The sequence below is a fragment of the Heptranchias perlo genome, chromosome 18, assembly GCF_035084215.1.
Source record: "Heptranchias perlo isolate sHepPer1 chromosome 18, sHepPer1.hap1, whole genome shotgun sequence".
Lineage (NCBI taxonomy): Eukaryota > Metazoa > Chordata > Chondrichthyes > Hexanchiformes > Hexanchidae > Heptranchias > Heptranchias perlo.
In genome coordinates, this window is record NC_090342.1 from 1,182,866 (window position 1) to 1,197,289 (window position 14,424).

The window sequence follows — 14,424 nt, forward strand, 5'->3', positions numbered from 1 at the left end:
CAGGGACCCAAAAACTCCTTCCAGGTGAAACAGTGATTTACTTGTACTTCTTTCAATTTAGTATACTGTATTCGCTGTTCACAATGCGGTCTCCTCTACACTGCAGATTGGGTGATTGCTTTGCTGGACAACTCCGCTCAGTCCGTAAGCTGACCTGCCAATCACTTACCATTTTAATTCCCTGTCCCACTCCCACTCTGGCTTCTCTGTCGTCGGCCTCTTGCACCGTTCCAATGAAGCTCAAGGAACAGCATCTTATCTATCGTTTAGGCACTTTATAAGCTTCCGGACTCAACATTGATTTCAATAACTTCAGATCATAACCACTGCTTCCATTTTTTCAGACAGCAAGTGCTGGTAATGGTTTTGATGTTGCCATTTACAGCTAATCCAGACCCATCTTTTGTTTCTTTCCTTATCCCATTCCCACCCTTCTTGCCTTACACCATCATCCCTTTTGTCATTTAATCACTCCTGCCCTCCACCCTATCACAGACCACCTCTTTTTTCCTCCCCCCTTTCCCGGACTCTGTACTTGCTCAAAAACTGTTTAATCTTCAACTTCTTCCAGTTCTGACGAAAGGTCTTGGACCTGAAACATTAACTCTGTTTCTTTCTCCACAGATGCTGCCTCACTTGCTGAGCTTCTCCAGCAGCCGCACTATTTTGCTTTTGTTGTTGAGCGAGGACTCGGTGCACTTCCGGCTCCAGGCCCCCTGCCGATCCGGGGACTTTACCAGCGGCCAATCAGGTGCGGGGCTGAGGTTCAGGCACCGCCGTTATTGTCAGCCGGACAGCGAGGGGGGAGGAAGGGGCTGGAGAAGTGGGCGAGGGGGGAGGGAGAAGTGGGCGAGGGGGGAGGGAGAAGTGGGGCTGGGTGAGGGAGAAGGGGGAGGGAGAAGAGGGCTGGGGGAGGGGTGAAGTGAAGGCGGGAGGTGGGGGGAGGGGTGAATGAGGGTCCAGGCAAGGGTGAAGGCGGGAGGAGGGGTCCGGGGCGGGGTGAAGGCGGGAGGAGGGGTCCGGGGCGGGGTGAAGGGGGAGGGGTCCGGGGCGGTGCGAGGGTTGAAAGGTGTGTTCTGGGGCGGGAGAAGGGGATTCAGGGCAGGTGTGAAGGGTCCGGGGCGGGGGGAGGGATGAAAAGGGGGGTTCCAGGCAGCGCGAGGGTTGAAAGGTGTGTTCTGGGGCGGGGGGAGGGGGTGAAAAGGCAGGGGGAGGGGTGATGGGAGGATTCCAAGGCAGGGGGAGGAGTGAGAAAGGGGGGTCCGGGGGAGGGATAAAGGTGGGAGGGGGGGGGTCCAGGGCGAGTGAAGGGGAAGTTGGTGGTGAGGGGGGGTCCGGGAGAGGTGTGAAGGTGAAGGGGGGATGAAGGGAGAAGGTGGTGGTGAGGGGGGGTCCGGGAAAGGGGGAAGGTGAAGGGGGGTCCGGGAAAGGGGTGAAGGTGGTGGGGAGGGGGGGTCCGGGAAAGGGGGAAGGTGATGGGGGTCCAGGAGAGGGGTGATGGGGGGTCCGGGAGAGGGGGATGGTGATGGGGGGTCCGGGAGAGGGGTGATGGGGGGTCCGGGAGAGGGGTGATGGGGGGTCCGGGAGAGGGGTGATGGGGGGTCCGGGAGAGGGGTGATGGGGGGTCCGGGAGAGGGGTGATGGGGGGTCCGGGAGAGGGGTGATGGGGGGTCCGGGAGAGGGGTGATGGGGGGTCCGGGAGAGGGGGATGGTGAAGGGGGGTCCGGGAGAGGGGTGAAGGGGGGTCCGGGAGAGGGGTGAAGGTGGTGGGGAGGGGGGGTCGGGGGAAGGTGATGGGGGTCCGGGAGAGGGGTGAAGGGGGGTCCGGGAGAAGGATGATGGGGGGGGGGGGGGGGGGGGTGTCCAAGCACACGCGCCATTAACCCCAGCCGTCCAGTAATGGCTCCCACGAGGAGGCGGTCACGTGTCTCCGGCTGACCAATGGCGAGGCTCGCTCGCCGCGGGGTCACGTGGTATGAGTGCCGGCGACGGTTTAGCGAGCGCGGGGCGGCTGCAGTTTTGAATTTTTGACCGGTCGACAGTTTAACGGATTTGAATCGCGGGCGGGGAGGAGTCTGGCGCCGCCCCGGTGAAAGAGCCCGCGTTCGCGGGGACTCTGACGGGCTCATGGGCGGTAACTCGATCCACTGGTTTCGGAAGGGCCTCCGGCTCCATGATAACCCGGCCCTGCTGGAGACGGTGCGGGGAGCCGACACCGTCCGCTGCCTCTACATCATCGACCCGTGGTTCGCCGGCTCCTCCAGCGTGGGCGTCAACAGGTGGCGGTGAGGAGCAAACTCTGGTTGCCCTGGTAACGGCAGGAGCGATGACGTAGTCCGCTGGCGACGCGTTGCCGCGGAGACGGCCCCCCCCCCTTTCCGCTCCTGACCTGTGATTGGCTGGGGCTGTGCACGTGGGCCCGGGGCGCTGGGCCTCGGCCTGTTGGTGCCGGAGTCCCCGGAGCCGCCTCTCTACCGTCCTGAGCTGTCAGCCTGTGCAGGCACGATGGGCCAAATAGCCGCCTCCTTTGGCCATAACTTTCTCTGATTCTAAACGGATGAGCAAGTTAAACGCGTGGCCGGAAGAGCGATGTGGGAGGCCGGGGTCTCCATTCATGGGGCCCTGGCACCCGGACTGGGGAAAGACGGAGCTGTTCCGTTGGCTCATCACCCGGAGCCATTCGATGCGCCAGCACTTAAACTGGGCTGGGACCAGCGTCCTGGCGAAGGGAATAACCAGGGCTGTGAATAGGACTTTAAACTAAAGGGGAGGGGTGAAAATTATAAATCTAAAGAGAAAAGTCAAGGCCATAGAACTGTAGTGATTTGGGTAAAGATAAGCAGAGTGTGGCAGGAAGGGACTGAGAGTTTAACAGTCATAGAATATGAAAGTAAACTAACAAGAAATATAAAAACTCCAGGGGAAAAGTGATCCACCTGTGGCTAACTAAAGAAGTTAAGGATAGTATTAGATTAAAAGAAGAGGCCTACAATGTTGCCAAGAAGAGTAGTAAGCTTGAGGATTGAGAGTGTTTTGGAAACCAGCAAAAATGACCAAAAAAGGGAGAAAATAGAATATGAAAGTAAACTAACAAGAAATATAAAAACGGATTGTAAGAGCTTCTACAAGTCTGTAAAAAGGAAGAGAGTAGCAAAAGTAAACATTGGTCCTTTCGAGGCTGAGACAGGAGAAATTATAACGGTGAATAAGGAAATGGCAGAGAAGTTATACAAATATTTTGTATCTGTCTTCACAGTAGAAGACACAAAGCTTACCAGAAATAGTGGGGAACCAAGGGGCTAATGAGAGTGAGGAACTTAAAGTAATTAATATCAGAAGAGAACAAGTACTGGAGAAACTAATGGGACTAAAAGCCAACAAATCCCCTGGACCTGATGGCCTACATCTGAGGATTCTAAAAGAGGTGGCTGCAGAGATAGTGGATACATTGGTTGTAATCTTCCAAAATTCCTTAGGTTCTAGAAAGGTCCCAGCGGATTAGAAGTAGCAAATGTAACCCCGCTATTCAAGAAAGGAGGGAGAGAGAAAACAGGGAACTACAGGCCAGTTAGCCTGACATCAGTTGTTGGGAAAATGCTGGAATCCATTATTAAGGAAGTGGTAACAGAGCACTTAGAACATCACAATATGATCAGGCAGAGTCAACATGGTTTTATAAAATGGAAATTGTGTTTGACAAATTTATTAAGAGTTTTTTGAGAAAGTACTAGCAGGGTAGATAAAAGGGAACCAGTGGGTGTAGTATATTTGAATTTTCAAAAGGCATTTGATAAGGTGCCACACAAAAGTTTGTTACACAAGATATGGTCTCATGGGGTTGGGGGTAATATATTAGCATGGATAGAGGATTGGTTAACGGACAGAAAACAAAGAGTAGGGATAAAAGGGTCATTTTCAGGTTGTAACTAGCGGGGTGCAACAAGGATCGGTGCTTGGGCCTCAGCTGTTTGATTCCCCCCTGGTTCTTTTGCCAATTACCTTAAATCTGTGTCCTCTGGTTACCGACCCTCCTGCCACTGGAAACAGTTTTTGCCTACCTACTCTATCAAAACCCCATATAATTTTGAACGTCTCTATTAAATCTCCCCTTTACCTTCTATGCTTAAGGAGAACAATTCCAGTCTCATTTGGATTTTCACATCGTTCACCTGAGGAAGGAGGTAGCCTCCGAAAGCTTGTGAATTTAAAATAAAATTGCTGGACTATAACTTGGTGTTGTAAAATTGTTTACAATTGGAATTTAGAAGAATGAGAGGTGATCTCACTGAAGCATATAATATTCTGAGGGGGCTTGACAGGGTAGATGCTGAGAGGTTGTTTCCCTTGGCTAGAGAGTCTAAAACTAGGGGGCATAGTCTCAGAATAAGAGATTTAAGACTGAGATGAGGAGGAATTTCTTCACTCAGAGGGTTGTGAATCTTTGGAATTCTCTACCCCAGAGGGCTGTGGAAGCTGTGTCATTGAGTATATTCAGTGCTGAGTTCGAAAGATTTTTGGACTCTAGGAGAATCAAGGGATATGGGGATCGGGCAGGAAAGTGGAGTTGAGGTTGAAGATCAGCCATGATCTGATTGAATGGCGGAGCAGGCTCGAGGGGGCATATGGCTTATTCCTGCTCCTATTTCTTATGTTCTTATATTAATGCTCGGTGACACCATCTGGTTTCAGACAAGCTGTTTTGAAGTAAATGCTGCACTGACATACTGGAGCATCCTGCAAACTCTCAGCAGGCCAGGCAGCATTTGTGGGTCATAGAATCATACAGCACATACGGCCTATCGAGCCCGTGCCAGCTCTGAAACGAGGGGTCACAGTCTCAGGATACGGGGTAGGACATTAGGAATGAGATGAGGAGAAATTTCTTCACTCAGAGGGTGGTGAACCTGTGGAATTCTCTACCATAGAAAGCTGTGGAGGCCAAGTCACTGAATATATTTAAGTAGGAGCTAGATAGATTTCTGGATACAAAAGGCATCAATGGGTATGGGGAGAGAGCGGGAATATGGTATTGAGATAGAGGATCAGCCATGATCATGTTGAATGACGGAGCAGGCTCGAAGGGCTGAATGGCCTATTTCTGCTCCTATTTTATATGTTTCTTTCTAATTAGTCCCACTCCACCGTTCTTTCCCCATAGCCCTGTAAATTTTTCCCCATAAAGCATTTATCCAATTCCCTTTTGAAAGTTATTATTGAATCTGCTTCCACTGCCCTTCCAGATCATAACTACTCATTGCATAAAATAAATTCTTCTCATCTCCCCCCTGGTTCTTTTGCCAATTACCTTAAATCTGTGTCCTCTGGTTACCGACCCTCCTGCCACTGGAAACAGTTTTTGCCTACCTACTCTATCAAAACCCCATATAATTTTGAACGTCTCTATTAAATCTCCCCTTTACCTTCTATGCTGTAAGGAGAACAATTCCAGTCTCTCCACATAATTGAAGTCTCTCATCCCTGGTACCATTCTAGTAAATCTGCTCTGCACCCTCTCCAAGTCCATGTCACTTTCCTGCAGCGTGGTGCCCAGAATTGGACATAATTCAGGTCTAACATAACTTCCTTGCTTTTGTACTCTATGCCTCTATTAATAAAGCCCAGGATCCCATATGCTTTTTTAACAGCCTTCTCAACTTGTCCTGTCACCTTCGAAGATTTGTGTACGTGAACCTCTAGGTCTCTCTGTTCCTACAGCCCCTTTAAAGTTGTACTATTTAGTTTATACTGCGCCTCCTCAATTTTCCTTCGAAATGCATAACTTCACACTTCTCTGCGTTAAATTTCATCTACCATGGGTCTGCCCATTTCACCAGTCTGCCTATGTCTTTCTGAAGTCTGCTGCAATCCTCCTCACTGTTTACTAAATTTCCAAGCTTTGTGTTTTCTGCAAACTTTGAAATTAAGTCCCCTATGCTGAAGTCCAGGTCACTAATATATATCAAAAAGAGCAGTGGTTCTAATACCGACCCCTGGGGAACACCACTGTATACTTCCCTCCAGTCTGAAAAACAACTGTTCACCACTACTCTCTGCTTTATGTCTCTTATCTAGTTTCATATCCATGCTGCCACTGCCCCTTTAATTCCATGGGCTTCAATATTGCTAACCAGTTTATTATGTGGCAGTTTATCAAATGTCTTCTGAAAGTCCATATACACAGCATCAACCACACTACCCTCATCAGCCCTCTCTGTTATTTCATTGAAGAGCTCAATTAAGTTTGTCAGACAGGATTTGCCTTTAATGAATCCATGTTGGCCTTCATTGTTAACCCATGTTTGTCCACGTGACAATTAGTTGTGTCCCCAGTTATGGTCTCCAGAAGTTTCCCTACCACCGACATTCAGCTGACTGACCTTTGGTTACCTGGTTTACCTCCTTTTTTGGAGAGATAGGGGACGGGTTAACATTTCAGGTTGATGACCTTTCAATCCTGACGGAAGGTCATTGATGTGAAACATTAACCTGGCCTCTTTCTATCTCCACAGATGCTGCCTGACCTGAGTGTTTCCATCCCTTTCTGTTTTTGTTTCAGATCACCAGTATTTTGTTTTTTGTTTTAATTCTACACCATTCTTGTTCTGGAGATTGACTTCCATGGTTGATCTTAACGGCAAGCTTCCAGGAATTCATGGAATGCGGAGGGGTGGTCTGTCTTAGAATCATAGAAAGTTACGGAACGGAAGGAGGCCATTCGGCCCATCGTGTCCTTGCCGGCCGAAAAAGAGCTATCTAGCTTAATCCCACTTTCCAGCACTTGGTCCATAGACCTGTAGGTTACGGCACTTCAAGTGCCCATCCAAGTACTTTTTAAATGAGTTGAGGGTTTCTGCCTCTACCACCCTTTCAAGCAGTGAGTTCCAGACCCCCACCACCCTCTGGGTGAAAAAAATTCTCCTCAGCTCCCCTCTAATCTTCCTATGTTTTAAATCTATGCCCCCTGGTCACTGACCCCTCTGCTAAAGGAAATAGGTCCTCCCTATCCACTCTAGCTAGTCCAGTCATAATTTTATACACTCAATTAAATCACCCCTCAGCCTCCTTTGTCCCAAAGAAAACAACCCCAGCCTATCCAATCTTTTCTCATTGCTAAAATTCTCCAGCCCTGGCAACATCCTCATAAATCTCCTCTGTACCCTCTCCAGTGCAATCACATCTTTCCTGTAATGTGACCAGGACTGTGTACAGTACTCAAGCTGTGACCTAACCAATGTTTTATACAGTTCTAGCATAACCTCCCTGCTCTTATATTCTGTGCCTCGGCTAATAAAGGAAAGTATCCCGTATGCCTTTTTAACCACCTTATCTACCTGTCCTGCTACCTTTAGGGATCTGTGGACATGCACTCCAAGGTCCCTCTCTTCCTCTACACCTTTCAGTATCCTCCCATTTATTGTGTATTCCCTTGCCTTGTTTGCCCTCCCCAAATGCATTACCTCACACGTCTTTGGATTGGATTCCATTTGCCACTTTTCTGCCCACCTGACCAGTCCATTGATATCTTCCTGCAGTCTACAGTTTCCTCCTCATCATCAACCACATGGCCAATTTTTGTATCATCTGCCAACTTCTTGATCAAGCCCCCCACATTCAAGTCCAAATCATTAATATATCCACAAAAAGCAAGGGACTGAGCCTTGCGGAACCCCACTGGAAACAGCCTTCCAGTCACAAAAATAGCTGTCAACCATTACCCTTTGCTTCCTGCCACTGAGCCAATTTTGGATCCAACTTGCCACTTTCCCTTGGACCCCATGGGCTTTTACTTTTTTGACCAGTCTGCCATGTGGGACCTTGCCAAAAGCCTATCAACTACATCAAACACATTACCCTCATTGACCCTCCTTGTTACCGCCTCAAAAAATTCAATCAAGCTAGTCAGACTCGACCTTCCTTTAGCAAATCCATGCTGACTGTCCTTGATTAACCCGTGCCTTTCTAAATGACGATTTTTGCTGTCCCTCAGAATTGATTCCAATAATTTGCCCACCACCGAGGTAGAAACATAGAATCATAGAAAATAGGAGCAGGAGTAGGCCATTAGGCCCTTTGAGCCTGCTCCGTCATTCAATATGATCATGGCTTATCCTCGATCTCAATACCATATTCCCGCTCTCTCCTCATACCCCTTGATGTCTTTTGTGTCTAGAAATCTATCTAGCTCCTTCTGAAATATATTCAGTGACATGGCCTCCACAGCCTTCTGTGGTAGAAAATTCCACAGGTTCACCACCATCTGAGTGAAGAAATTTGTCCTCATCTCAGTCCTAAATGTCCTACCCCATATCCTGAGACTCTGACCCCTCGTTCTGAACCCCCTAGCCAGGGCAAACATCCTCCCTGCATCCAGTCTGTCTAGCCCTGTCAGAATTTTATATGTTTCAATGAGATCCCCTCTCATTCTTCTAAACTTGAGGGAAGTACAGGCCGAGTCGACCCAATCTCTCCTCATACGACAGTCCTGCCATCCCAGGAATTAGTCTGGTGAACCTTCGCTGCACTCCCTCTATGGCAAGTATATCCTTTCTTAGGTAAGGAGACCAAAACTGCACACAATACTCCAGGTGTGGTCTCACCAAGGCCCTGTCTAATTGCAGTAGGACATCCTTGCTCCTATACTCTCATCCTCTTGCAATGAAGGCCAGCATACCATTTGCCTTCCTAACTGCTTGCTGCACCTGCATGTTTGCTTTCAGTGACACCTAGGTCATCTTTGTACATCAACATTCCCCAATCTATCACCATTTAAATAATACTCTGCCTTTCTGTTTTTTCTTCCGAAGTGGATATCTTCACATTTATCCACATTATACTGCATCTGCCATGTATTTGCCCACTCACTCAACTTGTCTAAATCGCCTTGAAGCCTCTTTGCATCCTCCTCACAACTCACGATCTCACCTAGTTTTGTGTCGTCGGCAAACTTGGAAATATTACATTTGGTTCCCTCATCCAAATCATAAATACATATTGTAAATAGCTGGGGCCCAAGCACTGATCCCTGCGGTACCCCACTAGTCACTGCCTGACACCTGGATAAAGACCCATTTATTCCTACTCTGTTTCCTGTCTGTTAACCAATTTTCAATCCATGCCAAAATATTACCCCCAATCCCATGTGCTTTAATTTTGCACACTAACTTCTTATGTGGGACTTTATCAAAAGCCTTCTGAAAATCTAAATAAACCACATCCACTGGTTCTCCCTTTTCTATTCTACCAGTTATGTCCTCAAAAAAACCCCAGTAGGTTTGTCAAACATGATTTCCCTTTCATAAATCCACGTTGACCTTGTCTAATCCCGTTGATATTTTCTAAGTGTCCTGTTATCACATCCTTCATAATCGACTCTAGCATTTTCCCTACTACTGATGTTAGGCTAACCGGTGTGTAGTTCCCTGTTTTCTCTCCCTCTTTTAGTAATCTGGGATGCAGATTATCAGGTCCTGGGGATTTATCGGCTTTCTGGTTAGACTGACTGGCTTATAATTACTCGGTCTATCTCTTTCTCCCTTTTTAAACAACGGTACAACGTTAGCCGTCCTCCAATCCTGCGGCACCATGTCTGGTACCAGGGAGGATTGGAAAATGATGATCAGAGCCTCTGCTATTTCCTCCCTTGCTTCTCATTACAGCCTGGGATACATTTCATCTGGGTCTGGTGATTTATCTACTTTCAAAGATGATAAACCCTTTAATACTTCCTCTCTCACTATATTTATCACATCCAATATTTCACACCCTTCCTCCTTAATTACAATATCTGCATCGTCCCCCTCTTTCGTGAAGACAGACGCAATGTATTCATTTAGCACCGTACCCATATCTTCAGCCTCCACACACAGGTTACCTCTTTGGTTTCTAAAAGGCCCTCCTCTTTCCTTAGTTATTCTCTTGCTCTTTATGTATTTATAAAACATCATAAAACTATCCCCGTTTTCTAGTTTCTATCCCTGTGATTTTGCTTGATACCTGTCCACTGCAATGTGGCTGTGATTAAGATCCTTATGGAGTGTGGGATGATATACGATTTGGTGTGTTACAGCTCATTGATGGGCCAAAATCGTGGAATACAGAACAAATGTTCCAAATCTGGATGTGACTTTTATCCCATTGATTATTGAATTGGTCAATTGACTGTTGTTCTAAATCACGTATACTGTTTTATACCTTAGCAGCCATTGCATTGTATGCTATGGTCCATCTAGATTTTTACCTAAACACAACATTCCAAAAGTTGTTTCACATTCCATTGGAGGGTTTTTGTGTCCTGTCGGAACAGCAATCAACACCATATGAAGATCTAGCTAGGGTTGAAAACCAAACATGAATGATTCCATGATTTATAACCTGCATGTGGCAGGAGGGAATACTCGTTTCAAATATTGTGTAAAGACAGTGTTCCATGGTTTCTTTTGTTTACCGGTAGTTCCTATGCCCTTAATGGTATGTACTGAATTAACATTGCTGTTTATTTTTCCTTTCTGCTCTCCAGATTCCTGTTACAGTGTCTTGAAGATCTTGATACCAATTTGCGGAAGTTAAACTCCCGCTTGTTTGTTATTCGTGGGCAACCAGCTGATGTCTTTCCCAGATTGTTTAAGGTGTGTGGTTTTACTTTTTTATTTCCTATTGTGAAAGGATTGAAATGTTGCATAATCTTGTAAGAATATACAGTGTACAAGGAGCATGCAATTCAGTATCTCCAGCACAAGTATAAAGGTTGCACAATATCTTTACGTTACTTTTATGATCTTTATGGAACCATCCATAGAAAAATGGCACTAATGCTTGAGGCATCTCAAACTGACCAAATAAATTCCAAATTGTGCAAATAACTTTTACCATCCAGCTCTGAATGGTCACCTTCAAGCTATGAGATTGTTTTCTTCAATAGAGGAAGCTGATCAACTTCAGTCACTTACTGTGGACATCTCTGTATGTCCCATCAAAGAAACAAATACAAACCAATTACAGGAGAAATCTGAAGCTTCATTTCCAGAGGGACAACAGTTAATGATACTGAAAAATATCTTCCAGAAGTGTACGTTTCAATTGAAAAATTGTGTTGTAGTACATTAATGCAATCTACTGTGAAGGAGGCTTTGTAATAGACATCTTACACCTGGTATGAATTAAAGGAGTTTTACAGTCCTTGCAAACACATTGGTGCATTCATGGATCATATATGTATTATTGCTACAGTGTGTGTATAGATACATATATATATAGATATATCTTTACTGCTGCCGCCAGGTGGATCTTTTATAAATGGCATCTGGTTTTGTTAAACAGCAAATTGAGAAATTGGCACATGATTATTTACTGTTGCACTAATTTGAGTAATGTTTTGAAAATATTATCCAGGCGCAGGTTAGCTTTTATATATGATCTTCGTCTTGATGGCCCAGAATTTGCTGTCAAAATAATGGTGAGGCTAATGGCGCTCGTTATTATTTATGCGCAAATGCACAGCAACTTCAGGCGAGGGGCAGATGCACAGAAATCCAAAAGTCACTGTCTACCTCACCATTAAAATGCATTGAACGGCATGAAGTTGCTGTATTTTCACGGTAGATACAAACTAAATTCGCCACAGAAAGTTAAGTCTTGTCCATTTCAGTCTAAGAACCCTTTTAATGATGTGATAAGTGATGATTACTGCCAATCAAACTCTCTGGCACTGAAAAGCAACCATTAGAAATGTGGAGTCTCATCCCTTCAGCTTTTAGTTGTTGGCGATTTTAAGAAAAATGTAATAACATTTTTAAAATTTTACCTTTCTGTCTTTTTTTTTCTCTCTCTCTCGCGCTCTCTCTCTCTCTCTCTCTAAATCCAATCTTTCCTTCTCTTTATTTCTCTTTCTGTACCTGATTTGACCTTGAATTCACTCATTCTAATTTACGCTTCCTTCTCAGTCCTTGCGCTGTTAATCTCACAATCCTTCAATCTGATTGGTTAAGGAGATACCCAGTTGCTTGCCCTGTTCACTCAGGTCCCAGATGCCCTGTAGAGGGAGCAGCACCGTTTCCATCTCCCACCCTCGGCAACTTGCCGGGCAAAATATCATCGAGATTAAACGGGCAAGGGCAAGTCTAACTAATGGCGGGCACCATTCTTTGCCCTGCTATAGCAAATTCTGGGCCACTATTTTTACATTAGTTTTAGTGTATTTTATCCCCTCCTTTCCATTTTCTGTAGGTTTGTGCTAATGACTGATGCCTGGGAGGGTGGATGGATGGAACGACTCGTTCCCAACCCTCTAAGGGTTTCGCTGTGATCAATTACTAGGAGGCACACGCTATAGTAGCCTGGGAGGATTGTGCTCCCTTTTTTTCTAACTCTTGTGAATTTCTTAATCTCTACTCTGCATCCCTTCACAACAAAGAATTCATGTGGGAATCGTGGATGTATCCTGTCCATTGGCACCATTTATGATTTTATAGGCTCTAAATTCCCAAGTCTCATGATTTGGGGAAGTAAAGATATATTTAAAAATGTCAAATTAAAGTTTTTTTGGTTATTCTCTAAATTTACTCTAGGAATGGAATATCTCCCGTCTTTCCTTTGAATATGATTCTGAGCCCTTTGGCAAGGAGCGAGATGCAGCTATCACGAAGCTGGCCAGCGAGGCAGGAGTAGAAGTGATAGTGCGGATTTCACACACTTTGTATGATCTGGACAAGTAAGTTTTTGAATTGTCTCCAAGGGCTTGATTTTGGAATGAAGTAGCGGGTGCGTTGGGGGCTCCGAAAATCGGGGAAATCCCAAGCGGGTTCGGAACCCGGCTCCAACCCGCAGACTTCAGGGTTCCCCACTGATGCGTCTGGGTGTGTGCGCGCCTCCCGAATGCGGAAGTCCCACCGGCAATTAAAGCCAGCGGGATGACAGTTAAAAGAGTTATTTAGATACTTGAAGTACTTAATTTTGTCCACATTGAGACAGAGGTCTGATTTTGAAACATTGCCAGCATGTTTTCCATGCTGTGGGAAACACTCCATGTTCTACCAGATGTGTTTCAGTCAGCAGCCAGTTGGACATTCAAATGCTTGTTTGACAGATGGGGATAAAAGGTGAGTTATTGCAGCCGGGCACTCAGTTCTTTCAGACAAACTTTTGGCTGCGAGATCTTTGTGTTTTCACTGAAAATTCTTACTTTCCACTCACAATTCTTCTGTTCACACATATTTACCAGCTTTTCAGACCCCCTCAAACTGACACCATCAGAATGGGGGGGCGCCCTGGCTGCATTCACCACTACATCCGAGGACAAGTAACATCACAAGTCTTGCCACCCCTCTCTGCACAAAACAGTCCTGCAACTACTCATACACCCACTGTAAAATGACCCAATGGGTGGCATTAAGTGTCGCCGTTCAGGGTAAACCTCATGAAAGGGCCCTATCATAAAAGCCAGTCAAGAACAGGCAAGACGTGGCAGTAGTGGTGAGAATAATAACATTTAATGTGACTTTAACAAAAAACAATTATAAATGAAAAACATGACATTCTGTCAGACACCCTTGCGCATCCCCTTCATGATCACAAATCCTTCGCCTTTCTCTTCCTCCTACTTCTAAGTGGTGCATCCCCTGTGGCTGCAGCAGAGGTAGTGGCAGGTTGCTCATGTTCATGCCCTGACTGCTTAGATGCTTTCGGCCTATGCCCTCCTGGTTTTGGAGCCGTGAGGGCCCCTCCAAAGACTGCTCCATCTGCACCTGTGCAGGGGCAGATTCAGCCACCTGGAGAGGAGGCAGCATTGCGGGTGCTGGTTGAGAGGGGGGCAACGGGGGAGACATGGGAGCGCTTTGAGTGGCGTCCCCACTTCCATCATCCCTCTCCTGGACCAGGCCCACATCACTCCTACCACCAACAACAGTTTGGAGGATGTATATGGGGCCTTGGAAGCCCAGTTGTAAAGTATCTGCCTGCCTGTTTAAGGTGGCAAAATGTTGCTCACCCTGAGACGGAACGACCATTGTTAGGGTCTGAATGGACTCATTTGTGAGCCGTGCTTGAAGCTCAACAGAGGCTAGCCTTCTCTCCATCGCAGACATTCCTGCACTTACCTGCGACACTTTCTCAGACACTTGCTCAAGTCCCTATGACGGTATCTCAGAGATTCCCTCCCATACTTTTGCCACCATTCCACTCTTGCAGGAGTTGAACTCCTCCATCCTCTGCGCCATTGTGGAGAGTGCGCATGGCACCTGTTCCAGTACCTCGCAAATGTGCTGCTGTCCCTCGATCATACCCCTTTTAAAGGATGGCCCCTGGGGTTCAGCATCTGCGTCCAGCTGAGCAGAGCCTGGAGAGGAGAGTGCTCATCGACACGGACTCTCCACAATTGCCCCTCCCAGCAATGTCTGCTCACTTGTGTGTGGTGACTCACCAGGTGCCGAC

The 14,424-nt window shown here is 46.5% G+C and overlaps 1 protein-coding gene across 2 annotated transcripts in view; it reads left to right on the forward strand.

Moving 5' to 3' along the window:
* Positions 1–608: 608 nt before the first annotated feature.
* The window catches only part of cry1b (cryptochrome circadian regulator 1b), a 48,520-nt gene continuing 34,704 nt past the window's right edge, over positions 609–14,424 (forward strand). Inside the window, exons 1-3 of one of the 2 annotated variants that reach the window (XM_067999191.1) lie at positions 609–751; positions 10,517–10,625; positions 12,564–12,706. Coding sequence is in view for 1 of the 2 variants with exons in the window: in XM_067999190.1 (XP_067855291.1) it covers positions 2,128–2,285; positions 10,517–10,625; positions 12,564–12,706 (410 nt within the window). In the remaining variant the exon portion in view is untranslated. Of the gene's footprint in view, positions 752–1,980; positions 2,286–10,516; positions 10,626–12,563; positions 12,707–14,424 lie in introns of those variants that run through there. The other variant, XM_067999190.1, reaches the window with a different exon arrangement.